Raw genomic sequence first — 25,554 nt, 5'->3', positions numbered from 1 at the left:
AGAGATGAGGAGCCAGAGAAGAGGTTAGCTGCCAGATAACACATTACAGTGACAAGAGAGTATGGTGTTCCAGTCTCATTCTGTTGCTGGAACAAGCACCAGAGCCAAAAGCAACTTAGGGAAGGAAAAGGTTTATAGCAGGTGACAGGTCACAGTCCGTCACAGTCAGGACAAGAACTCAAGCAGGGATTCGAAGCAGACACAATGGAGCATGAGTGAGTCAGGGAGCAGCAGTGTTGGGGGGCCAGCGTCCATCTTGCAAGCTGTGGATGTGACTGAGCTGGCGTTTACTGTGGACTTCAACCCTCTGGGCTTGAGTCCTAAGATGATCATGCTTACGGGATCTGGTTCTGGCAAAGACAATCTCTGCGCAGGAACAATGACATTGTGGGGGCTGGGGGCTGGTTGTGTGTATATGTGCTCACATTTCACACAGAACACACACACACATACACACAAAGTAGTCTAAAAGCAAGGCAATATGGCTAGTGTTTATGGCTGGCTAGGGCAACTAGGGTTGAGTTTAGGATTAGGGTAACAGATGCAGTTCAACAGTAGGGATTCAGATTGCAAAACTGAGGGGCTGCCTGTACCCAGACATCCCTGGGGGCACTAAATGGGAAGCACCTGTGTGACTGTGTCCAGTAGTGAACCTGGGGAGTGGGAGGGGAGTGTGTGTGGGGGAGCAACGGTCTTTGGGGAAAGCTCTATGCCAGGACGAGACTCAGAGGAGTGATCTCTAGGATGTGACCTTACTTCCTAGACAATGATGACCTAACAGTTCAGAATCCTGGTACCCAGACAGCCAATTGCTGAGGGTCAGGCCAGCAGGGTCTTGTCTTTGAGACCCTAAAGAGAGCAGAAGGTTCTCTTGCTGTCTTCAGACTACTCAAGGCTCAGGCCTAAAGAAAGACAACAGTGAAGGCCATGGCGGTGTCTGGAGACACAGAGTTCACTCTTGCCTCCAACGCCTCTGGCCATTGCTCCAGAAGGAAACACACTTGACCCAGGACAGCCAGGGCCAGGACCACACAGACCAGGTAACCACTCTGAAATCTCAGCGCTTCCTCAAGTTTCACCTGGGGTGTTGGACAGTGTAATGGTTCAGGAAAACTTGGAATGATAATAACCAATCAGAACATTGCAGTCCTGTGCCTGTTTGAACCATCCACCTTGATCTCCCCTTAGGTTGAGAAGGGGTCTGTCCCAAAGGACATGGAGGAGCGCTGTAGAGAGTCCCACATCGGTGCAGACACGGTGGAAAAGCTGGTGAACCACTGGTGCCTTCCCTTCAGAGTGGGGACCCCTTCTTTGTCCCTGCCTTCCTGCACGTCTACCCAAGGTTTGCCACCACCCAGTTCAAGAGGTGAGGACCACCTCCAAGTCCAGAGGCCTCAGATCCTCTTGGTGGTTCTGGGAAGCACTCTGCCTCTCTCTGAGCCTACTTGATTTCTAGAGGATTGTCAGGACCCAGCTGCATGGAGTCAGAAAATGCTTCCTATAGGCTTGGCCCTAGGGACTGGGGTGTCCAGAGCTAGAACCCTAATGAATGTGGCTGTCCCCTGCACATTGGAAAAACTCTCTTTCCCTGACCCAATTTCTCATATGTTTTGGTTAAAGCACTTTTCCCATTCGTAAAGGAGGCACTAGAACTCATATTGGAGTACTGACTTAAATGTGGTCCATGTGGAGACCGGTGGATTATAATAATAATTATCAAATTATATAATAATTTGAGGGACCCTCTGCCCCCTGAGATATCTGGATAGAAATGTTCATGTTCACCCACTGCGCAAACGATTTTGAAGCATCTATTGTATGCAGGTGAACTAATAATTCTGAGAGTAGACATAACTGTACTGCCATTTCACTCCAGGAATGATCCTGGCCCCTAGATGTCTTTTGGCTGGGGGACCTGAGACTTTACAGATGACATCATTCCTGGTCTCCTCTAGGTCTCCACACTTCCACCCTTACTGTGAAGAGGATGAACAAGTAAAGAAGTAAGTGGGCTTTGCAGCAAGAGGAAGGCCTTGGCTCCCCACACTGGGGTCATTTGGGGGTCAAGGGTTAGGGATGGCCAATGCTTGGGTCTCACACTTCTGGTTTCTACTCCTATACTGATGTCTAAGCATTGCCTGCGGGGTGAGAAGAATTGCATGGGCAGGGTCCTTCCTCGTGGGGAGATGTGGGAAACCTTCAGCCTCAGGTGCCCCCGTGAGACTCTACCCTCATCTCAGCCCATGCCAGGCAGGTTTGCTCAGCTGTCCTCCATTAGAGCCCGAGAAAGGCTGTGTGGAGCTTCCTGTTCACATGGACCTCACAGCCCTACTCACTGCACTCACGTGCACAAGGGCTGAACATCTTCTACCTTGCAGTCCTCACCGTAGGGAGCCATGAGGGGCTTGGAAAAGAAAATTCTAGGCAATTAACTTTGTTGTCCTTCCCCTTCCCTAGGACCATCTGTACCCTCCTGGACACGTGGATGGACAGGAGACCTGAGGAATTTTGCCAGTCTTCAGCCCTGACCGTTGTGAAACAGATGAAGAACCACTTGACTGTGAACATGCCCTGCTCTGATCTTGTTGTTCATGTCCATATGTTCCTGACCCATTTGGAGGAACAAGCAGCCACTGGATCAGAGGTCAAGGATGAAGAAGCCTCAGGTAGGTATGGTGGTATTGTGTTCCCTGAAATATTGTGCATGTTAATAAACTTACCTGGCATCACAGAACAGAACAGCCACAATATTAAACATAGAGGTTAGGCAGTGGTAGCACACGCCTTTAATCCTAGCATTCCAGAGGCAGAAGTTTGTCTGGATCTCTGTGAGTTCAAGGCCACAAGGATACAGTCAAGCATGGTGACACATGCCTCTAATCCCAGGGAGTGATGGCAGAAGGCAGAAAGGTATATAAGGCATGAGGACCAGAAACTAGAAGCATTTGGCTGGTTAAGCCTTCAGGCTTTGGAGCAGCAGTTCAGCTGAGATTCATTCAAGATGAGGTCTGAGAGGCTTCCAGTCTGAGGAAACAGGATCAGCTGAGGAATTGGCGAGGTGAGGAAGCTGTGGCTTGTTCTGCTTCTCTGATCTTCCAGTGTTCGCCCCAGTACATGGCTCCAGGTTTGTTTTTATTAATAAGTACCTTTAAGATTCATGTTACAGATAGGTGTTTGACAACCCCGTGAGGTGTGTTTAGTACCTGGTGTGCTGGGAGAGGCTTGAGAGCCTCCTGTTTGCAGAAGCTGTCGCTGGACCCTAGCCCAGGCACATCTCCTTTTGTAGGATAGGATACGGGATTCCCAATAAACAAGATCTCCTCTGTCTGTGGAAACGCTGTGAAGGAGATCTCATCCGGGGCCTACCTCCACTGCCTCTTCCCCTTCTAGAGATGCCCGTATCAGCAGCACATCTGTTCACATCCTTAGATCTGGACAGCCAAACATTCTCAGATCCAGAGTGTGAAGTCTGTTAACCAGCAGTGAAAACAGCTACTCTGGAGTAGGAACCAGCTTGTGCACCAGAGCCGGAGAGCACAAAAACTACCAGAAGATTCTTTGACCTCTCTGCTGTGGGAGCCAGATGGGACAGCAGCATTCCAGCCACCACATCTGTTAGCAGCTGTGGATCCTGTGTGTCTCACCACATCAGCAGACACAGTGCAACTTTACACGTCTCACCTTTGCTGCTGTGGGTCTACCTCCCTGGGGAACAGCCCTGTCACCTTGCTCCTCTTGTTGTCCATCTATATCCGCTCTGCAGACAGCACCGGTTCTGTTCTCCGCAGGGTCACCCCCTGATTTCAGTCCAGTAGCAGTCCCAGGCCCACAGCCAGCTTCCCTCCCCTGAGAAATAGCTTTCGTACTCTTCTGGTTCTTTTCAATGTTGTGTGAAAGTATTGGTTTTAATATCTTGTTAGTGCCTGATTTTCATTGCCTTAATTATGGTTATAATGTCCACTCAGCATGCTTGTACAGGGCATAGCAATGCCCCCAAGCAGATACCTGGAGGCCATACTGGAGAAAGGGAGGCTAAAACCCTTGCTTTGACAGAGACCAGGTGAATGCCCGAGAGTGGTGCTAGAAATACAGAGAGTTGAGGCTGGCTGCTGTTTGCTGAGATCCTAATGACTTGGGTCATGTGTAGAGGTCAGGCTGTTCAGGTACCCTTCAAATGGGTTTCTGCTATAGTTTCAGGCTCCTTATACTGGGTAGCAGTACCATTTCAGGGTCTGATGAGGACAAATTACATTGTCATGAGATCCCTGATTCCCATGAGCACAAGCTGGACACACACCCACCATTGCACATATTCAGAACACAGTTTGAATAGTGAGTGGCCAGAGTTTTCAGGGATGTTTCAAGCTATTGATGGTGTTTAAACCATGCTTATTTTCTTGAAGTATTGCCTAGCTTTTCCTCAATGCTGGGGATAGTCTGTGAGTGACAATGTCAAGGTTTTATTTATATTTCCTCCTTGTGTTTATGAATATGGCTGGAAACAAGCTAGCTACGCTCACCATGCTTTTGTGGCTCTCCTCAGGACAATTGCATTGGTGACTACCACCTATTGATGACCCACATATGTGACCTTGGGCATCTAAGGGACTTGTCTCTTCAGTGAGGCCAGTCAGGTTGTGCAAGACTCCTAGGGGTCTCATATTTGTTCATTACAGCTTCCTAGGAATGAAGGAACCCCACCCATCAGTCACTATGATATTTTCATGGGAAAAAATATTCCACAAGTCTCAATTATCTAACACAAGCATCCAGACATCAGGGAGTCCACATCATAGCTTGAGCTTGAGCTGAGCTTCAGTAAGGTATGTGTAGGGTGAGACGTGGTGGGGGTATCTAGTTGTGCAGAAAGTCAGCTGAGAGATCCCCATCCTGTGTGGTTTAGAGTCAGGCTTCCTGGTGAAATGGCCTCAGCAGGGGCAGTGGGCTGGCTGTGACATGACAGTTCGGGAAATGCAAGATGGTGAAGATCTGTGGGTGTCCATACACAAACAGAACAGAAACTGCTCTTACAGGTCAGAGACTGCTTATATGGAAAACAGTGAGCCTCCATGAGATCTCATTAGAGCTAATAAGGGACTTCCAAATCTTAAATGAATTATGGATAAAAACTGAATCTTCAATCTTTATCAATGAAAGAGGTGAAAATGAAAACATCACAAAATTGATATCAGTAAAATAGTACAAAAATTTTTATTTAAAATGTACACAGTAAAAACCAGAACATTTCCAAAATACTTAGCACTATCTAACGTATAGGAAAGAGATACTTTATTACCCTGTTCATGGATTGAAAGGCTCAACACTTTCCCCAAATTGTCAGTATTGCTTTAATTGAAAATGAAAATATCACAAAATTAATTGTTATCAGTAAAATAATACAAAAGATTATGTTTTAAATGTACACAGTAAAAACCAGACATTTCCAAGATAAACTTTGGATGATGTAATCTCTAGTAAAGAGATCCTGTATTACTCTGTTCATGGATTGAAAGGCTCAATAATCTCTCCAAATGGCTGACATTGTTGTGGTGACATCATTGCTGTGACTAAGAACTTTCCAGCAGCACAGGGAGGAAAACCGAGCTGTCTGTCAGCTTCAGAGGCCTCGGTCCATCATGACAAGGAAGGCAAGGTGCAGCTGAGTGGTTCACACCACACTTGGTCAGGAAGCAGAAGAAAATCGGGGTGCTCAGCTGCCTTTGTTCTGTGATTCTGTGCAGACCTCACACCGATGGGATAATGCTGTGCACATCCAGTGTGGGAGTTCCCTCATCAGCGAATCCTCCTCATAAAGGCCCCCACAGGACACAAACTCAGTTGCACCTCACCAATCTCCTGGTGTTTTCTAAATCCACGAAAATCTACAGTACGTATTATCACACTTAACATGCATCACTCTAAACATTTCAATGTGGAATTCTTGTAGTTAAACCTGACCCCTGTGGTTTCTCCTTCCCAAACACTTAGGATCAAAGCAGCAAAATAGAACAAAGAGCCTGTTTAACAGCTGGAAAGGGAAGGAACCTTGGAGACTTGGCTCTGAATGACTGAGGGGGCATCCTTGCTGTTCTTGAGCAGCAGCCTGGCACAGGGCTGCCTACCCTCTTTCAGAAAGAGGACCTGTGTTGCAGCCCTTGCCTAGTATGTACGAGACCCTGCCATTAATCCCCATCATCTCAAGAAGAAATCTAGTTTTCAGACATGTGTCTGTCACTTCCTACTTTTAGGACTTATCTGTGGTAGATTCACAGGCTAGAGACACTGACATTTACAATTCTATATTTTCATTTAGTAACTTGAAATGGTAAAGGCACATGGTGAGTCATGTGGAGGACCTCTCTACAGTAAGAGCTTCCCCTGCGATTTTGACACTGTGGTTGTGCTTATAATGGATTTAGCACATTACACAGGGATTTATTGTACCAGTAAGGTAGTTAGGAAAGAACCGTAACAGAATTGATATGTAAATGATACATTCACACCAAGCAGAGTTCATTGTATTTCATACTTTTCTGTTGGTGTGATAAAACATCAGGACCAAGGCAACTTACAGAAGGAAGAGTCTACCTGGGTTTAGTTTCCAGAGGGAGTTGAATCCATCCTGGTGTAGCTGAGGCATGGCAGCAGGAACAGGAAGCCGAGAGAGCAAACTGCAAACCCCAAAGTCCTCTCCAGTGACTCCCTTCCTCCAGCAAGGCTGTACAGCTCGAAACTCCTCAGACAGCATCACCACCTGAAGACCAGGCATTCAATGCCTGAGACTATGGGGACAATTGCCCACAGCTAGATAATGGTACAAGCTGTATGAGTGGACAGATTAGAATCATCTCAACCAATAAGTGTTAGGGAATTGTCATCTCAGTCTGGGAGGAACCTGGCTGTAACTGAATCTAACTCATGCTACCATGATTAAGGTGAAGAATACTACGTGTAATAGCATCATCATAATCACTGACATTATCATCATCAACATCATGCTCATACATTTAGTTGAAATTTGATTGAATTCAGTTCATACATTGGTTTTTAATGTATGTTCCTGGCTCTTTAGTGTTAATCTCTGGTTGAATATGGGTGTTGGGTTGTAGAATGTGGAATCAGAGAGCAGGTTCTTGGATGAGCATCAACCTTTGTACCTCCCCCTCCCTAGAAGCTTGGTCAGTACCAAGTTAAAGCAAGAGAGAACCAGAATATGAAGCTGAAATTTAATTCTAGCAGACCAAATCACACCTAACATTTGTGTTTTTTTCCAAATCATGTTCCCATATTTAGCTATAAACATGACACACACACAGTCAGGGTTCTTTTTTTCCTAGTTAAGCTTGTCATAGCCATTTTGCTCAAGTGCCATGTAGCTGTCCAAATGGTGATACTATTTTGTTGTCTCAGTTTATACTTTTAATTGTTGAAGATGTTTTCCATGTTTCTTTACAAATTTTGCATCTGTTATATGGATGCGCTATTCACCTTTGGTCTATTTAACTAATAAAGCCTTAACTTTTGGCAATAAATTTGTTTCTGAATTATGTTACAATACATCATATTTTGTGCCCTTTGCAATAAGACATTGTTCTTATTTCTGTGGCTTTTGCAGCGTGTAAACTCCCAGGACAACAGACTTCTTGTTTTTCTCAAAGACAGATTTATTTGTTTTCATTTATGTGTATGAGTGTCTGCATGCATGTCTGTGCATTGTGTGAGAGCCTGGTGTCCACAGAGGCCAGAAATGGTATCAGGGCCCCTGGACCTGGAGGTATAGATGCTTGTGAGCTGCCATGTGCATGCTGGAAATTAAACCCTGATCCTCTAGCAGAGCAGTCAGTGGTCTTCACTGCCGAGCTGTCTCTCCAGAACTGACTGTTCACGGGAGTCACAATTCAAGATCATACTCTCCACTTCTGCAGCTAAAGTTCTTCAGCAGTGTCGTTGAGGTGAGCCCACCCCCTTTGTTCTTAATCTCTCCAAATGACAGGGATGACAGGCTGGGATTCGGAAGACGAATGTGGTAGCCTGAAGATCTGCCTTACAAGCCAGAGACTGCCCATCTGGAGGCATCAAGGGAGAAGAGCAAGATATGTAGCCCTTGTCTGACTGGCAGGTGGTGCTCCTGGGGGTCTGACATGCAGCCATACCAGGTTGGCCTCCTCCTTCCCATGGCTAGTTCTTTAGGGTGTTGTCACCACTGTGTGGTCCCCTGTGGTTCCTCGTGAGTCTGGGGAGTGGCAAGCTGCACGTGGACACCCTCTCACTCAGATAGATGCCCAGGGAGCTGACTTCTATAGGTGCCGCTCGGGAGGTGGGAGGCTCCATCCGTCAGGGGGTGGATCTTAGGAGCAGAGATGGGGGATGATGGAGACCCAGAGTGACGTCAGCATGGGCTGTAGAGGGCGGGGCATGATGACGCTGTTTCCTGGAGTCCCGAGATTTGAGGATGTGGGAGCTTGGGCTGGAGACTGCTTCAGAGATATCGTCCGTGGAAGGAGGGGAGCAGGGTGACGAGGAGGCAAGGGGAGGCGTCCTTGCCTGGACCGTGCTCAGGCTCCGATGCTGCCATTTGGCCTCTCGAAGCAACATTTTCACACAGGAAACGGATTGCCTGGGCAAATGGATGCTTAGAAAATTATCTTACATCATTGTCCAAATCGAATAGCAGAAAATAAAAGTCACGAGAACATGTATTCAGGCTGAGGAGAGGGGAGGCCAGGAGGCAGGCACAGCGTTTTTGCCAGTGTCCTGGGAGGCTGAGCTTAGTCTCTAGAGCTTGTGACAACGGTTCTTGTTACTGCAGCTCCAGTCAGCAAGACCTGCTCCAGCTGCTGCACCCCTAGGGTGGAAGGGGCACCAGCTAGAGGAAGCTTTAGGGCATCAGGAGAGATATATTTGGGGCTTCAGTGCCCTGAGGTCCCCTCTAGGTCAAGCCCCGTGCTGTCCAAAATCTGCTTCCTGTTGTGGTGTGAGTCTGCTTTGAACAAAGTACATGATCTGTGTTCAACTGCCACCGGGATCTGACACTGTAAGAGGTTCCAGGCTTCCCCGTGAGCTCATGTGGCTGGTGGGATGTTTCACGCGTACAGCAAGCGCTGTCGGATAACGGTCCTGATCACGTGAGCGGAGGTATATCTGCAAACCCGTGCGGCTATCCGTGTTGTGGCTTTCAGACCCCGCACAAGAGAGCAATCCTGTGGGACTTGGTTGTGCGGTGTCTGGTGCTTACCCTAAACTAAATAAGTCCGGCACTTGGGGCAGGGCTTATTCTAAGGCTTATTTTGGGTACGGAGAGGGGAGGGGCCATGTGGCTCGAGGCCTCCAGTTTGAAGCAGATCTGAGGCTCCTTGGCTTCCCACAGTGACCCTACTGGGAAGCAGGGGAGCAGCATCCTTACTGCTCAGACTGGTCCAGACTCTCAAAGGATACAGTCTTCAGAAAGCTCTAAGGCGGCCAGCATTATGTCACCAGAGTTCAGGGCCAATTTGCACTCTGGAGAATTTGTGTTAGTGATAACAAGCACAACAGGCCAGGAGACCTGCGAATTGAGTGTGCAATGAGGGAGAATGGCTGCCTTCCATGGTGGCTTTAGGTCAAGAGAGCCCAGAGATTGCTGGCTCTGCCTTCATCCAGGATGATGGTTCTTGGGCATCTGGGACCTCCACAGGAGAGCGGGGAGCCCATCCAAATACTGTGTACCAGAGCTTCAACGGTTTCTGCTTCCTTCTGAGGATGTGTTTGTTACCATGTAAAAGTGATTACAGGGCCTCAAGAAAATTTCCCAGTGGTTAGGAGCACTCTCCGCTCCTTCAGAGGACCTCAGGTTGCTCTAAGCACCCTGATGTGGGTGGTGCACAACCGCATATGTAATGCTGGCTGCAGATCCTGTGGCTTTTCTGGCTTTGAGGGGACCAGCAAGTACACATGCGCAGACATATATAATTTAAAAATAACTCAAAATGACATTTTAGTTTATTTCTTGTAGGTGTGCTTGTGCCATAGTGCTTGCGTGGAAGTCAGAGGACAATTTAAAGGATCCAGGTCTCTCCTACCATATAGGTCTCCATGAGCTTGTGGGGCTTGGTGGGAATACCTTACTCATGGAGCCATCTCACTGACCCTGACCCAGGCTGTATTCTTTCCTGAGGTCCTTTCAGGAGACAGTGGAGTGGAGTGGCAGCTGACTGGGAGTTTTCTTCTTTTTCTCCTCCTTATTTCACAGTATTTTATGCAGGGGTCCCTTTTTGCTGTCCAGTCTGTTTCTGTCTTTCTCACATGCCTCTTCACCCATTATTTTGTCTGCTTCTGTGGGTTTACTCAGAAAGTACTTGACCCATCAACTCTCTTGGTCATATGTGATTTGTTCACAAGACCCGGAGCCCCCTTAAGTTCAGTAACATCCAATAGAGAAGAGAAGCCATGGCTCCCATTTACCAAGCTCCAAACACCTTGTGCTTTCATTCTTTTCTCAACCTCAGGCAAGCTCTTGTCACTAATCTCTCTCAAAGCCTCAGGAAAATGGAGATTCCTGTGGTTGCCATACGACTTTCTGTTGCTCTCCATTCATGTGTTTTTGTTGAATTTGCACCGGAGAGTATTGCAAGTTCATGCCACCAGAGGACTGTGGGGAGACGAGCCACAGTTGGGTTTAGACCGTTGACATTGACCATCTGCTCTTGGCCAACTTTCTCTTAGCCTTGGCTCCATGTTTTTGAATGAGGAGACTCCCTGTTTTCTGAACTCAGCTTCTCCTATACTGTCTGATTTGACATAAATGAAAGTGGCTTTTTACAGTAGCCCCTTCCTAATTCTTCTGTGAAATGTCAGGGAGAAAACACTTGTAATGAGCACACACTTGCTCCTAAAGGTATCAGAATATGCCTTTCATCATCACAGGTTAATTGCTTACTCACAGACAGACAACCATATGAGACAGACAAAAAATCCAAATATACGTAAGAGTTTATAACTCAAGACTGAGGACATTTCCTATTCAGTAGGAAAAAAAAAAGAATTATTCAAGAAAGAAATGCCTTTTTAATTCTTCCTAGAAAAGTTACCTTTACACTTTTACATCACAAAATCAGTGCTGGGTAGAATTTTTAATAATATAAAAGTGAGAAATGTACCAGAAGAAAAAAAACAAATTCTTTTGAAAATGACTTATTTTTGATCTATGTGCATGTCTTTCTCTGTGTGTGCCACGTGTATGCAGGCGCCTGTGGAGGCCAGAGAGGGTGTGGGGTCCTATGGAGCTAGAGTTACAGTTGGTTGTAAGCTGCCTAGTGTGAGCTCTGAGGACTGAATTAACATCCTCTGTAAGAGCTTTAAGCTTCTGAGCCATCACTCCAGGCCCAGAAAAAAATCAAATTCTTAATCATATAGTTTTAATTTTCAAATAATTTTCTAAGAGTGACCTTAAAAGAACTTGTAGATTTTTAAAAACTGTGGTAACATTATTTATTTTGTTTAGATATTCTACCACAGTGAAATAAATAAATCCAAACAAAATCAAAACTGAAAGAAGGATGTTGAGAGTTTCAACCTAACAATCTGCTTTGACAGATAAAGTAAGCAACTACATTCATGTATAAAGCTCTTAAAAGTGATTATAATGTAGATGAATTAACAGTTATTTACTGAATTTCTTTTTTTGTATTCTATCTATCTATCTATCTATCTATCTATCTATCTATCTATCTATCATCTATCTATCTATCTATCTATATTTATTTATTTTTGTTTTTAAATTCTGACTGCAGTTTCCCTTCCCTCCTCTTCTCCCAGCCCCCTTCCCATCCACTCCTCCTCCTCTGTATCTCTTTAGAAAAGGGCAGACCTCCCATGGATATCAGCCAGCCATGCATATCAAGTTGCAGTGAGACTAGGCACCTCCTCTTCTGTTAGAGCTGGACGAGGCGGTCTAGTATGAGGAGGCATGGTAACAGAGTCAGAGACAGCCCTGCTCTTACTGCTAGGAATTCCACAAGACAACCAAGCCACACAATTGTAACATGTGCAGAGGGCCTAGGTCTGTCCTATGCAAGCTCTCTGGTCATCATTTCCATCTCTGTGAGCTCCTATGGGCTCTGGTTAGTTGATTCTGTGGGTTTTCTCGTGGTGTCCTTGACCCCTCTGGCTCCTATGATCCTTCCTCCCCCTCTTTCACAGGATTCCCTGAGCTCCACCTAATGTTTGGCTATGGGTCTCTGCATTTGCCCTCATCAGTTGCTGGATGATACCTCTCTGATGACAATTGGGCTAGGCACTGATCTATGAGAATAGCAGAGTGTCAATAGCAAACATTTCATTGATTTTTTTAAACCAGTCTTGTTTGGTTCTATCCTAGGTCTCTGGGTCATCCTGCCTCTAGGTCCTGGCCCTCCAGGCAGTGTCAGGGGTGGGCTCTCTCTCGTGGTATGGGGTCTCCAGCTGGACCAGTCATTGCTTGGCCACTCCCACAATTTCTGCGCCATCTTTACCCCAACACATCTTGTAGGCAGGACAAATTGTAGGTCGAATTTGGGCTGCCTCAAAAGAACTTCTAGATAGTTTTGGTTGTTGTTATTATTGTTATTTAGGTGCTGGGGGTTGAACCCAGGGCCTGGTGTCTGCTAGGCACATATTCTGCCGTGAACTCCACCACCAGGCTAAATGCAATCACTGTGGAGGCCAGTTTGTTGAAATGAAGCAGAAAATAGGCTGACAGAAGAAAGCCAACTCTCAGGATATCCACAACATGTTTGTCTCAGGTGAAAAACATGTCTTCATTTTACAAAAAATTCTTTTATATCACTAAGGAAATTTAAGGCTCTGTTTATTCATCTGTGTTAGAAATTAGCCCAGGGCCCCAGGCCCCCAGAAACCACAGGAGTGTGGGACAATCCTTGCTGAAAAGGGTGCTGATGAAAACATGGTGGGCAGGCAAAGCACCACTGCGGCCCACTGTGCCACGTCCACTGAAAACACCTCAGTGGTGGCCATGCTCCCCTCACACTGTGCAGACACAGAGAGAAGAACAAAGTACAGATGACACAAATTTATTTCCGAAACACCTGGAGTGCGTTCGTATCAACAGTGATGTAAGTGGGTGCATTTGACCCTGCAGCAGCTCAAGCATCTTGAATAAAAATACTTTGAGGTAACTTGTCCAAGTTTCTCTATATTTTGATATCTTGAAGAAGTGGTAGAAGATATAACCTTCTCTTCCATGCACCCATGGTAAATATTTGAGAAAACCCTGAATCTGTTAAAAGTAAAACTCATGGTTTCCAAAACCTTTCTTCAACTAAGATTTTTAAAACAGGGAAACAAAATTGGACCTGGAAACAGGCTTCATCATAAAGAAAACAAACGTATTTGTACTTTACAATAAATGGAAATCTTGATGCTGTTGAAAAATTATCAAAGTGATTTATATCTAGAGGTGAGGCTACAGCAAAAAAGAAGATATAAGAGGAGGAGGAAAAGGAGGAAAAGAAGAGAGAAGAGCAGGGACCCCAAGTTTGAAGGCCAATTTACAAACGGAGCTATCTAAGGACATTATCCCTATGCAATGTTAACTGAATATTCTAAATTCTGTGCATCAGAAGGAATTGTGGCTACCAATCCTCATTACTGAACATGTCTAAGATGATTCCCAGTGGCCTCTGAGCAAGCAGCACAGGTATGACTGTGTGGAGACCAGAGCGAGGATCGGAAGCACACTGATCTATTTAGGTAAGGGCTCAAATTCTTTTCTCAACTCTACAGTTTTGGTCCAGATTTTCATATGATGGGATCAAGTTGTATTTTGAATTTTCTGCCCCTGTTCTGCCCTAATCAGGGAATTAGTGCTTTTAGAAGCAGGGGTGTCTGATCTCTCCATCTGGCCATATCCCCAGATGATAAGAGGACTAAGTTGTGTGGGTGAGAGACAAGACTGAGGAAATGCATATTTGCTTTTCAATTAGACTGTCCATTACAGTGACCTGGGGAGAATTTTGAACCATTACAAATCCAGGTTTCCCCATAAGAGTCTGATTCAAAAGACTCTATATGTCTGGGACATGGATATTTAGGTGTTTCCTCAAGATTCTGATGACTCCTAATAAGAAAAAGTGTAACATGTGAACCCCAAGATCTCAAAAACTTGGAAGAATTCTACCAGCATTGGAGTATGATTATATACTATGCAATCGTTTCTTTTCAATAATATTTGCCTAACGTTCTTCTTTCTCAGCTTCCATTGGTTGGCAAGTTAAAAGAAACACTACTGGCCATAATTGATGGCTCACAAAATAACATCACATTTGTTTACAATTGTCAATTAGCCATTTCACTTAGATTGTCTTTAGAAAATGGCTTTCTTTTAGTAAGTACAGGCTGCCTCTTAAAGATTTCCATATTCTTGTTGTCATTCATGTCCCCAGCCAACCAACATGAAAGGCAAGTGTAGTAGTCAGGGTTTTCCAGAGTAAAAGAACTTATAGAATCCAGGAGTTGCTCCATCTACAAGGCTGGATGCCTCAGCTGGTCTTCAGTGTAGGCTGGAATCCCAAAGAAGCAGGCTCTAATACCGGTAAAGGAATGTTCTTGCTAGCAAGGTGAGAGCAAGCAGGCAAAGTGCACACCTTCCTTCTTCCATGTCCTTATGTAGACTTACAACAGAAGGTGTGGCCCAGGTTACAGGTGGGTTTTCCTAGTTAAATTATCTGGATTCACCGGGCGGTGGTGGCACACGCCTTTAATCCCAGCACTTGGGAGGCCGAGCCAGGCAGATCTCTGTGAGTTCGAGGCCAGGCTGGGCTACCAAGTGAATGCCAGGAAAGGCACAAAGCTACACAGAGAAACCCTGTCTCAAAAACAAAAACAAAACAAAACAAACAAACAAAAAACCAAAAAAAACCAAAACAAATTATCTGGATTCAAGATATGTCTTCCTACTTCAAGATCCAGATTAAAGGCATGTCTTTGCCTAGCTCAAATGATTTGGATTAAAAACATGTCTTTTTTCTACCTCAAAAGTCTGAATTAGAAGTAGATCTTCCTACTTGATTGGAGGAAAAATCCCTCCCAGGTTTGCCCTTCATTTTTGGGCTTTAGTTTACTCCAGATATAGTCAAGTTGACAACCAAGAATACACATCCCAGAAAGCAAGCTTTTCTCCAAGAGAAGAGGAGTAACAGATTCTGAAGGCTTCTTCAGTTGAAGTTGTGTCTGTCACATTGGGAGACTATGGTGCCATCAGCCTGGCATCTGTAAGCACTGGGGACAGTACTTTTAGTGAGAATATAAAGAGAAATCATTTTACAAACTTAGTTTCAACAATTAGTCTCCACTAATTGTTCATTTACTTAACAGCCTGGGACAATTCAATATGAGTGAACTGTAGCTAAGCCCTAGGGAAGGAGCTGAAGGAGGCATTGTGACCCTTTCTGTTCCATACTGGGGCTAATTTTTTGGTGAAGCACGATGTTAAGGAAAGAAATGGTTTCACATGCAAATAGTTGCCATGTACCTATCATTTGAAAAGATGCCCACAGCGAAGAGTAGAACCCAATAGTTGTAGCATGGACATGGCACACAGGTGTGTTGAGTTTCCTTCATGATGCGAGGCCCCATTTAAGACACGGGGGATTTCTGCAGAAGCCTGGAATTGAGGGTACTAAAAGAATCTAATCAGCTCTCCTTTGTGTTCATAAGACCCTTTGTGCCTTTGCAGGGGGCACCACACACAGTAATGAGGCCCCTCCCCTCTGTGTTTTCATGTTACCTATGGTCATGTACTTTACCTATGCAATGCAGAATATATTTTAGGTTTTCCAAAAGTATATTAATTCATGATAATTATATATTTAATCTATAATATGTATTTTAATTCATTCTGTTAGATGTTTCTGAATGCTAAGAGTTGGGATTTTTTTTGGGGGGGTGGTGGTGGGGAGGTTTCTGAGACAGGGTTTCTCTCTGTGTGTAACAGTTCTGGCTCTCCTGGAACTTGCTTTGTAGACCAGGCTGGTCTCAAACTCACGGAGATCTGTCTGCCTCTGCCTCCCTGAGTGCTGGGATTAAAGGTGTGCACCACCATGCCCAGCTAAGAGGTGGTATTTTTAAAAGCATTTCCTTTAGTACTATTAACTAGTCATATTCCCACTAGAGTACCTGGAAGCCTAATTGGGTCAATTGTGGTTTTCACTGGAGGAGTTATGCTTCTTGTAAACAAAATTATGTAGTTCTCTTCAGCATTGTTCCTTAACAATGCAAGTGATTTAGTGGCTTTCATTTTGCTCAAATTAATCGATAAAGATGTGTATTAGAATTTTTGATGGTCTATTGTATTTTTAATTCTTATATACTTTACCTAACATGAAAGTGGTAGCACGTGCTAACTAAAATAGAAACAGAAGGAACTCTAGTTTGAAATCGTGCGTGTATACTGGGGTCACAGGATTATCCTCCTATGTGCAAATACGATTCTCTACTGAGCATTCACACAACTGAAATATAAACCTTTCACCTTCTGTAGAAGAAATGATCATTTAGTGAGAAGCAACCACAGCTGCTTTGCTGTGTTTCCTTTAACTCATGTCCCACTCTCTTAGTGACCCAGTCTGAACAGGAGTGTCTTCCATTGGTGTCTGGGTTCCTGACATCATCAATAGAAGAGAATCAAGTCTCTTCGGAATCTGGAGGAAGCATCCACATTCTTGGATACTACGTGCTGTATCCCCACAACTTGACTTCCTTAAATGTGAGTCTTTCCCACTACCACCCCCACCCTGCCCTGCTGAATAGGAACTGAACAGAGTTAAAAGTATCCCTTCATCTCGGACCTGTAGCACCTAATTTTCTCCATTCCATCTTTCAATCAGGTCAGCTGCTTCAGCATGATAGGGAACATGGTACGACCAGAGGGTTCCACAATCCTGGGTCCACTGTTTCACTTCCCTGGCAGTGAAGTGAGATCCTTTGTCAGAAGCAATACTGTGTGGAATACCACGACAGTGGATAAGGCATTCTGAATGTCCACACATGGTAGTTTTGGCAAAAGCATTACATGTAGAAAAGACAAATTCATAACCAGGATAAGTTCTACCCAGTAAGGACAGAGTGTTTTTTACATGGAGGAAGTAGTCCAGGGTAGTCAATCTGCCACCAGGTCCCTGGCTGGTCACCCTGGGGAATGATGCCATATAGGCTTAGTGCTGGGCTCTGCTGTTGGCAGACCTGGGACTCAGAAGCAGCTATAGCCAGGTCAGCCTCGGTGAGTGGCGGTCCGTGTTGTTGAGCCCATGTATAACTTTCATCTCTGCCACCATGGTTGTTTTGATCCTTGGTTCATGGGGCAGTGACAGGGATGGCTGGGGAAAGAGGCTGACTGTCCACAGAATGGGTCATCTTCTCTACTTGATTACTGAACTCCTCCCTCAGTGAAGTCACTTTTTAGTGAGCACTTACATGGGACACAAGTATCTCCAATTCCTTTGCCCATTTGGAGTGATCTATCCACATAGTTCTTCCCCGGATGTCTTTCTCACTAACTTTCCAATCATGCTCTTCCCAAGTCCCTGATCATCTAGCCAGCTCATTGGCTATAGCCCATGACCAATGATCAATTGCACAGCTGGCCATTTCTCCTTCCATACAAAACGTGTGACCATGTGTTCTATTTAAAGTTGCCCGCTGTGAAGATTCCCGTCGACAGTGTCTTCTAGGGTTCTCCTAGAGAGTTGTTAATGCTGTGGCTGACCCCCTCTGGGCAGTACCTATGCAATGTGCAGAAACACCACTAAAACAGGCCCTTGTCTCTTCCTCCGTCAACAGATAATAGGGCACACCTCATGAAGCTGCAGGTACATGCTTGGCAGAAGACAATATTGTAATAGTAGAAACCACAGGCATTTGGGCAACTTCTTCATGTGACTTGCCTGTGCCTTCAGGACCGGCGCAGGCCTTATCACCCATATGCCACTTCCATTAGTTAATAGATTGCTGCTGTGAATGTCCTACTTAATGACTTGGTGAGTCAGATAACACCCAGCTCATGATGGGCAGCTCAGGTTGCCCAGAGCTTGGTGGCCTGTTGTCAAACTTTAAGTTTCCACTAAACATTGTGCTTTTTTCTTGGCAGTGTGAGGGGCCAGGTTCAATAACCTACCCTTCACCTTAGAAGAAGTATCTTTGCCTGCCCCACACCACTGGACTCCTAAGAATTTCACTGAGGTAGAAGACTACCCTAAAGCCTTCCATTTAGCCTTTCCAAACATTATAGCCCCCACTCCACAGATCAGGGAACCAGTATGAGAATTCTGCCAACTTCTAAGTGTATCTATCTCAATTATACATTCTGGAACTGGGGAAATAACCACAGGATAAGTTCGGGGACCTACTGGATCTACTGTGAGTTGGACTTCAGCCCAAACTCCATTAATCACCTGACCTCTGTAAGCCCCTACTTTAACTGGAGGGCCACAGTGTGTTTTGGAGTCTCCTGGAATCAGTGTCAGTTCAGAACCAGTATCCAATAGGCCCCCAAAAGTCTTATTGTTTCACACACACCCCCATTGTACAGTTGCCCTTGTAAAAGGCTGTAGGTCCCTCTGAGGAAGAACTGGAGAAAGGTCTTGGCTTAAGCCCACACTCTGCTTTATCTTGTCATCCAAATATCACACTGTGAACTTTTATCACAGCCATCATTATGTTTTACTTCTCAAGCATCTATGTTAGGATATGTGAAATTTAGTCCCAGAAAGAAGGGGGAAAAGCCCTACTTCCTATTTTGAATGTAGGAAGAAAGATTTTAAACATTACTTTTCAGTTGTAGCATTTTGAGATCTTGCATTGAGAAAAGTGAGTATGAACTGGTAAGACCTGAATCAAAATAAAAAATAAAATAAAATAAAGCCCTACAGACTCGCAAAGACACCTGTCAAACCACATCCTTAAGCAAAATGGCTTTAAGTAAAGGAACACTCCTGGCGACCCCTAAAACATGCCAGGGCTTTATCTGCTGGACTTAGGAACTTGGTGTATGCTGGCTCAGTTATGACTTAGCAGATATGAAAATGGACTCTCCACTACATGCATGTGACTTTAGAAATATGTTTTCTTCTTAATGTAGATCTGGAAGCCTTTTGGAAATGGAGGTTGTAGCTGACCTAAATGAAGGAGTGACGGAACTGGAACACCACCGTGATCTAGTTACAGGAAAAAACAAAAACGTGGACTATAAACTTAGTGGCCTTCAAGAGGAGCTGTCAGAAAAGAGAAATGCGAGGCCCCAGTCACAGCAGGAAAAAGCGAAGAGGGAAAAGTATTCCTACAACTTAAAGTATGCAGTGCCAGCTCTGCTGCACAAACGTAGTGGCGGCTTGTCATTGTAGACTAGTGCACAGAACTCGTCACGGGAGAGCATGGTCTTTTCGGTGTGCAATTCTTAGAAATAACCCAACAAGCCATGTGTAATTGTAACGTAAAAGGTGCTCTTCCAAATCCCAGCTTAATGGCTGCATAGACACCCACTAGACTTTTCTAATAACCACATTCAGTGGTTTGAGGGCTTTGCCTTTTAATTAATGCTGCAAGGAGCACCATTTTTAAAATCTTTGTTCTTTCCTTGTGGGTTTTTAGTGTGTGTCCATAGAATGTTATGCTATTTTTTTTTCATCCATCCACAGCCATTTCATCCATTGTATGTCTTTTCTGCATTCACATAGCAACCCCCCCCAAGAGCTATATTTAAGTTAAACTAACTCCAAGGAGTCATATTTTATTCATCATTTAAAATTTCTCTTTTAAGAAGTGTTTATTTTTAAAAATTAGCTTACAAAGTAGCGGTTTCCACGTGTGACTTACTTCATTTTGACTGACTTCCCCTCTCCTCACCTCCCTGCTCTCCCTTCCTGGTGTCTTTGGCCTCCAGTATCCTCCCTTAACTTTCTTCTATCATTTCTCGCCATGTTTTCTAAAGCCTCTTTCCCCCCTTGTCTCAGGGACCCCTTTCTGTTTTCTGTCTTTATATTTACTCTCACCCAAATCCATGTATTTAACAGAGGCTAGGATCTACATGTAAGGTGGAATACACAGTATTTGTCTTTATGAGTCTAGGTTTCCTCAATATTATGTTTTCCAGTTCCATCTATTTTCTTGCAAATTTCACTTTTCTTTAGGGCTGACTAATATTCCATTGTATGTATGTACATTTTCATTGTCGGTCATCTGTTGATGTACATCTGGGTTGATTTACTTTATTTTAGCTATTGTGCCTAGAGCAGCAATGAACATGGAAGGTAGATATCTTTGCGGTAGGATACCTTTGGGTCGATGCCTTGGATTCTGCCGTATTTTTAGTGTTTTGAGAAGCTTTCACACTGGTTTCCCCATCTAGTCTTCTGCTGTGTTCCATTAGTGCCCGTGTCTGTTTTGATGCGGATATCCTGATGTTTTTATCACGGAGGCTCTGTAGAATAGTTTGAGGTCGACGTCTCCAGCTGTGTTCCTTTGGCCAGGAGTTTCTTTGGGTATCTGTTGTCTTCTGTGTTCCCACAGGAATTTTAGAATTTTCCCCCCTAGGTCTGTGAAGAACGTTACTGGCATTTTGACGAGGATTGCTTTGATCTGTAGGCTGCCTTTGGTAGCACAGATCTTTTTTTTTTTGACAGCTTCCCAATCTAAGTTCAGTCACCCCGGGAGTCCAGACAGGCTTTCCAGCTTCTAGTCCTTCTTCGTGTTCTTGTTTCAGTGTCCTGAAAATTTCATTGTGGAAGTCTTCACCTGCCTGGTTAGGTCTATTCTTTTTTGTTTGTTTCTTTTAGTTTAGTTTTGTTTTTTCGATACAAGAGTTTTTCTGTATAGTCCTGGCTGTCCTAGAACTCACTCTGTAGGCCAGGCTGGCCTCAAACTCAGAGACATCCTCCTGCCTCTGCCTTCTGAGTGCTGGGATTAAAGGCATGCACCACTACTGCCCAACAGTTAGGTTTATTCTTATATTTTGTGTAAGAACTTACTTTAAAAACATGTTATTAGTTATTTGATAGATTCAAGTTTTATACAGTATGTTTTGATCACATTAGACCCCTAACTCTCTCAGTTCTGCTCTGCACTCTCACTCACTTGTGTTAGGGTTGCTATTGCTGTTATGGAACACCATGACCGAAAGCAAGTTGGGGAAGAAAAGGTTTATTTGGCTTACACATCCATAGTACTGTTCATCAGCGAAAGAAGTCTGGACAGGAACTCAAACAGGGCCAGAATCTGGAGGCAGAAGCTGATTCAGAGGCTGTGGAGGGATCCTACATACTGGCTTGCTCCTCAGGGCTTTCTCAGCCTGCTTTCTTGTAGAACCCAGGACTATCAACCAGGAGGTGGTCCTACGCACAATGGGCTGGGGCCTCCTCCATGAATCACTAAGTAAGAAAATGCCTTACACCTGGATTATGAGGAGGCATTCTCTCAATTGAGGCTCCCTTCCTCTCTGATGACTCTAGTTTGTGTCAAGTTGACATAAAACTAGCCAGTACACCACCCAACTTTGTGTCTTTTTAAACAAAACCAACCTACCAACCCCCCCCCCAAAAAAAAAACAACAACACCAAACCCTAAACCTTCAAGGCAAATTTGTGCTAACCAAATATTCTTAGATGTGTGGGATTCCACGGGAGAGTGGTCCTCTTACCCTTAGAGAAAACAGACTCTTCCTCTCTTAGCAGCTAACAATTACCAGTTGTTCCATGGCTCGTGGTGGGATGGTATGCTCCACTCCCCTCCCCATGCTGGGATTTGGTCTTGGCTTGGGCTTGCACAGGCAGGCCTTGTCGCACAGGCCTTGTCACATAGGCCTTGTCACACAGGCTGTCATAGCCTCCATGAGTTCCTATGTGCAGCTGCTTCTCTGCATCCAGGAGGTATTTGCCATCACCCACCACCTCTGCCTCTTAGACACTTTCCGCCTCCTCTTACGTCTTGGGAGGGGTGAGGATGTGGTGCACACGTTCCTTTGGGGGCTGAGCAGTCTACAGTCTCTAATTATCTGCATCTTGACCAGTTGTGGGTCTCTGTGTAATCACCATCTACCACAAACAGAAGCTTCTCAGACGAGGGTTAAAAGATGCATTGATCTGTGCATATAATAGTAAATGATTATGAGACAATTTAATACCATGTCAGTTTAGCAGCATCATAGTAGTAGGTTCTCCACAGGGGCTATGAACTGTCTATGCTTGGCCTGATAATGGTGCTAGGTGTGGGCTTCATCTTGTGGAGTGGTATTTCAATCCAATCAGAAAGGGGTTGGTTGCTCCCATGACGTTTGTACCTCTGTTGCACCAGTGGACATGTGCTGCCAGGACACTCCTTACTGTAGCTTGCTCTGAGGCTACTCTGCATGGTCTATCTTTCCTGACTTTTCTTCTTAGTAAGTCTGTTTTCTTGAGCATATATAAAAGTTACTGATTTTGTATTCTGCTACTTTACTGAAGGTGTTATCGGATCCAGTGTGTTTTAGGCATTAGGGTCCTTTAAGTGTAGAATGATATAGTTTGCAAGCAGAGATAGTTTAACATCTTTTCTGAGTTCTATCCCATTTATGGCTTTCTCTTATTGCATTGCTCCATCAAAACTTAAGGACTACATTTAATAAGAGTAGAGAAAATAAGCACCCTTGTAGTTCCAGATTGAGAGGAAATGAGCTCTATTTTGCCCATTTAGTGTTATACCAGCTAGGTTTACATAGTCTTTATTGTGTTGAGAAATGAGGGAACATTATTTTTGTAACTTTCTAGATTTTTATTTACTTTGAATGAGTTCTTCAGCATAGAACTATATGGTTAAGGGACTTAAAGAATGTGTTTAATCCAGGTGTGGTGGCTCATGTCTTTTGTCCTAGCACTCATGAAACAGAGGCAGGTGGGTGGATCTCTGTGAGTTCAAGGCCAGCCTGGTCTACATAGTGAGTTACAGGTCAATCAAGGCTATATAATGAGAACTTGTCTCCCCAAACTAAAAACAAGCAAAACAAAACAAACTTTTACCTTTCTTGAGCTAGAAAATGTTTTAAGTGTACGCATGTCTGTGGGTTCATTCCAGGCCTTTCACCAGCTTACAGGCCCAGTCTTACCCCAGATGTAGTTTTAGTCTTTTTTAGTTATTATGCGGCACAATGTTATTCATTAAGCAACACTGTTTATCTTTCGAGAAAAGCCATGAGGCACAACAAAATCCACTATAAGAGTTTATTAGGAGAAGGAGGGGGGGTGTTGCTTAGGCCTATGGAAGTGGAAGTGCAGGGAGAGAGAGCAGGGATAAGATGGAACCCACTTTTTATAGGTTCCCCCCAAACATGCACATATGGGCTTATGTAGCTATGCCAAGCATGCACGTAGATTACATGGTCACACTGCATGTAAATTATGTGACCAAGCAGTGCATGGGTTATGTAGGAAGTAAGGCCCTGGAATGACTAAGCCTCTTGTTTGGCTACTGGACAGCGCATGTGTGGTCATGTAGCTGGGGGAGCGGCCAGGAATTCCATCAGTCTTAACAAGCAAGGAATAAAAAGTAAACTGGAAACTAATTACTGTGTACATAGCACCTCTCCCTCACACATAGATAAAAGTAATTCAAATTTCTATGCTGAAAATGTATTATTTTTTATTAAGTTAATTAGTAATCCCTACTGTCACTTTACTGGGAAATCCATAATATTAAGTAGAATTAGTTAGACAAGAAACTTAGCCATTGGTGGAATGCTTACATCTTTATCTCCCAAGCGTTAAGTCTTTTGGAAAAGTTCTAAGTGAGAAATGAACAAAAGTGTACAGGGTAGTAATTGACATATGAATACACAGATGACTTCAATAAAAGCATTTTCAATTGCAGATTTGCCTCACAAGAACAGAAGACTGTGATGAATGCACAGTTGCCCGATGGCAACATGGAAAATTTGAGAACTGAAAGAGAGCAACACCTTGAGAAACTTGACGTGACACACCCTGGAGTGTGTCCTTGGGCAGAAACTGAGGAAAAGACTTGGAATGAGGTGAATTAATCTTTGGTAAAATCTCCTATCTCTGACTTTGTTTCATCAGTATAACATATAACACTCTCTGCCTTTCACACACATAGTTGTATTTTGCCTATGGACAGCGATACAACCTGAGAAACGTGGTGTTTGGCAATTTCACTTGTGGAAACACCACAGTCCTGTGCTCACTCACACAAACCCTGTGCTTATATAATCCCTGGGTGCTACCACAGCACTATGTCCCGCAGTCTTGTGGGACCACTGTGTACATGTGGTCCATGGTGGACCGGAACATTCTGTGGCATGTGACATTTATTTAGACTTGAAACAAAATGTCGTCTCATCCTAAAAGGAAATGACAAAGTTTTTGATTTTTGTTTGTTGTAAATCTTGGCATATAGTAGATGCTCAGCATATATTTTTCTGAATAACGGCATGAAAGGTAAGCCAAGGGCAACCCCTAGGATAAATGTCAGTTTAGGCATTTTTTTTATGTTAAAATAAGGCTTACTTAGCTTTGAAATTATGATGATGTTAGTTAAATGTTTTGTAATGTAATGTTAATTCCTGGTACTTTCTCTACCTGCATTAAAGAACTTCTTTTGTTCTTTGATAAACTCACCTGTCATTCAAACAATTGGAATCTAAATAATTGTCTTAGGGTTTCTATTGCTGTGAAGAGACACCATGACCATGGTGGGACATGACAGCATGTAGGCAGACATGGTGCTGCAGAAGAAACTGAGAATCCTACATCTTAGAGGCAACAGGAAGTGGTCTGAGACACTGGTTGGTATCTTGAGCATATATGAGAACTCAGAACCTGTCTCCACAGTGACAAACTTTCTCCAATAAGATCAAATCTACTCCCAAAAGGCCACACCTCCTAATATTGCCACTTTCTTTGGGGGCCATTTTCTTTCAAACCACCACATTCTACTCCCTGGCCCCAAGGGCTTGTAGCCATGTCATAATGCAAAAATGCATTCAGTCCAACTTCAAAGTCCCCATAGTCTGTAACAGTCTCAAACCTATTTAATGCAAAGTCTAAAATGCAAAGTCTCTTCTGAGATTCATGCAATCTCTTAACTGTAATCCCTTGTAAAGCTAAAATAAAAACACAGATCATATACTTTCAACATATAATGGCACAGGAGATGCATTATCATTCCAAAACATAGAGAAGAGAGCATAGTGAAGAAATTCTGGACCAAAGCAAGACTGAAAACCTGTTGGGCAAACTCCAAACTCTGCATCCCCATGTCTGAGGTCAAAGCACTCTTCAGATCTTCAATACCCTTCAGCTTTGTTGACTGCAACACACTTCTTTCTCCTGGGCTGCTTCTACTCCCTGTGAGCACCTTTCCTTGGGAGGTATCCCAGGGCTCTAGCATCTCTATCTATCATCTTGGGGTCTCCAAGGCAATCCAGGCTTCAACTTCATAGCTTCATTTAATGGCCTCTCTAGACCTTCATTCAGGGACACCCCTATAGACTGAAGTTTCTGGGTCCTGCCTGGTCCAGCCTAGTCCTGCCCGGGCAGAGCT

The 25,554-nt window shown here is 44.2% G+C and overlaps 1 protein-coding gene and 1 pseudogene across 5 annotated transcripts in view; both read left to right on the top strand.

Annotated features, from left to right (window-relative positions):
- Window positions 1-211: 211 nt before the first annotated feature.
- On the top strand, window positions 212-2,935 carry LOC102918228 (uncharacterized; annotated as a pseudogene).
- Window positions 2,936-8,280: 5,345 nt separating this feature from the next.
- The window catches only part of Ankrd26 (ankyrin repeat domain containing 26), a 52,266-nt gene continuing 34,992 nt past the window's right edge, over window positions 8,281-25,554 (top strand). The window contains exons 1-7 of one of the 5 annotated variants that reach the window (XM_076572415.1): window positions 8,517-9,135; window positions 11,480-11,576; window positions 12,588-12,758; window positions 13,596-13,725; window positions 16,590-16,738; window positions 19,109-19,318; window positions 23,863-24,022. In XM_076572415.1, the coding sequence (XP_076428530.1) occupies window positions 19,128-19,318; window positions 23,863-24,022 (351 nt within the window). In that variant the 5' untranslated portion in view covers window positions 8,517-9,135; window positions 11,480-11,576; window positions 12,588-12,758; ... (1 more) ...; window positions 16,590-16,738; window positions 19,109-19,127. Of the gene's footprint in view, window positions 9,136-11,479; window positions 11,577-12,587; window positions 12,759-13,430; window positions 13,726-16,589; window positions 16,860-19,108; window positions 19,319-23,862; window positions 24,023-25,554 lie in introns of those variants that run through there. The other 4 variants (XM_076572413.1, XM_076572414.1, XM_042277924.2 and 1 more) reach the window with 4 other exon arrangements.

This window comes from Peromyscus maniculatus, chromosome 5, assembly GCF_049852395.1.
Source record: "Peromyscus maniculatus bairdii isolate BWxNUB_F1_BW_parent chromosome 5, HU_Pman_BW_mat_3.1, whole genome shotgun sequence".
In the NCBI taxonomy this organism is placed as follows: Eukaryota; Metazoa; Chordata; class Mammalia; order Rodentia; family Cricetidae; genus Peromyscus; species Peromyscus maniculatus.
The sequence above is the reverse complement of the archived record's forward strand: the minus strand, read 5'-3'. Positions and strand labels throughout refer to the sequence as shown.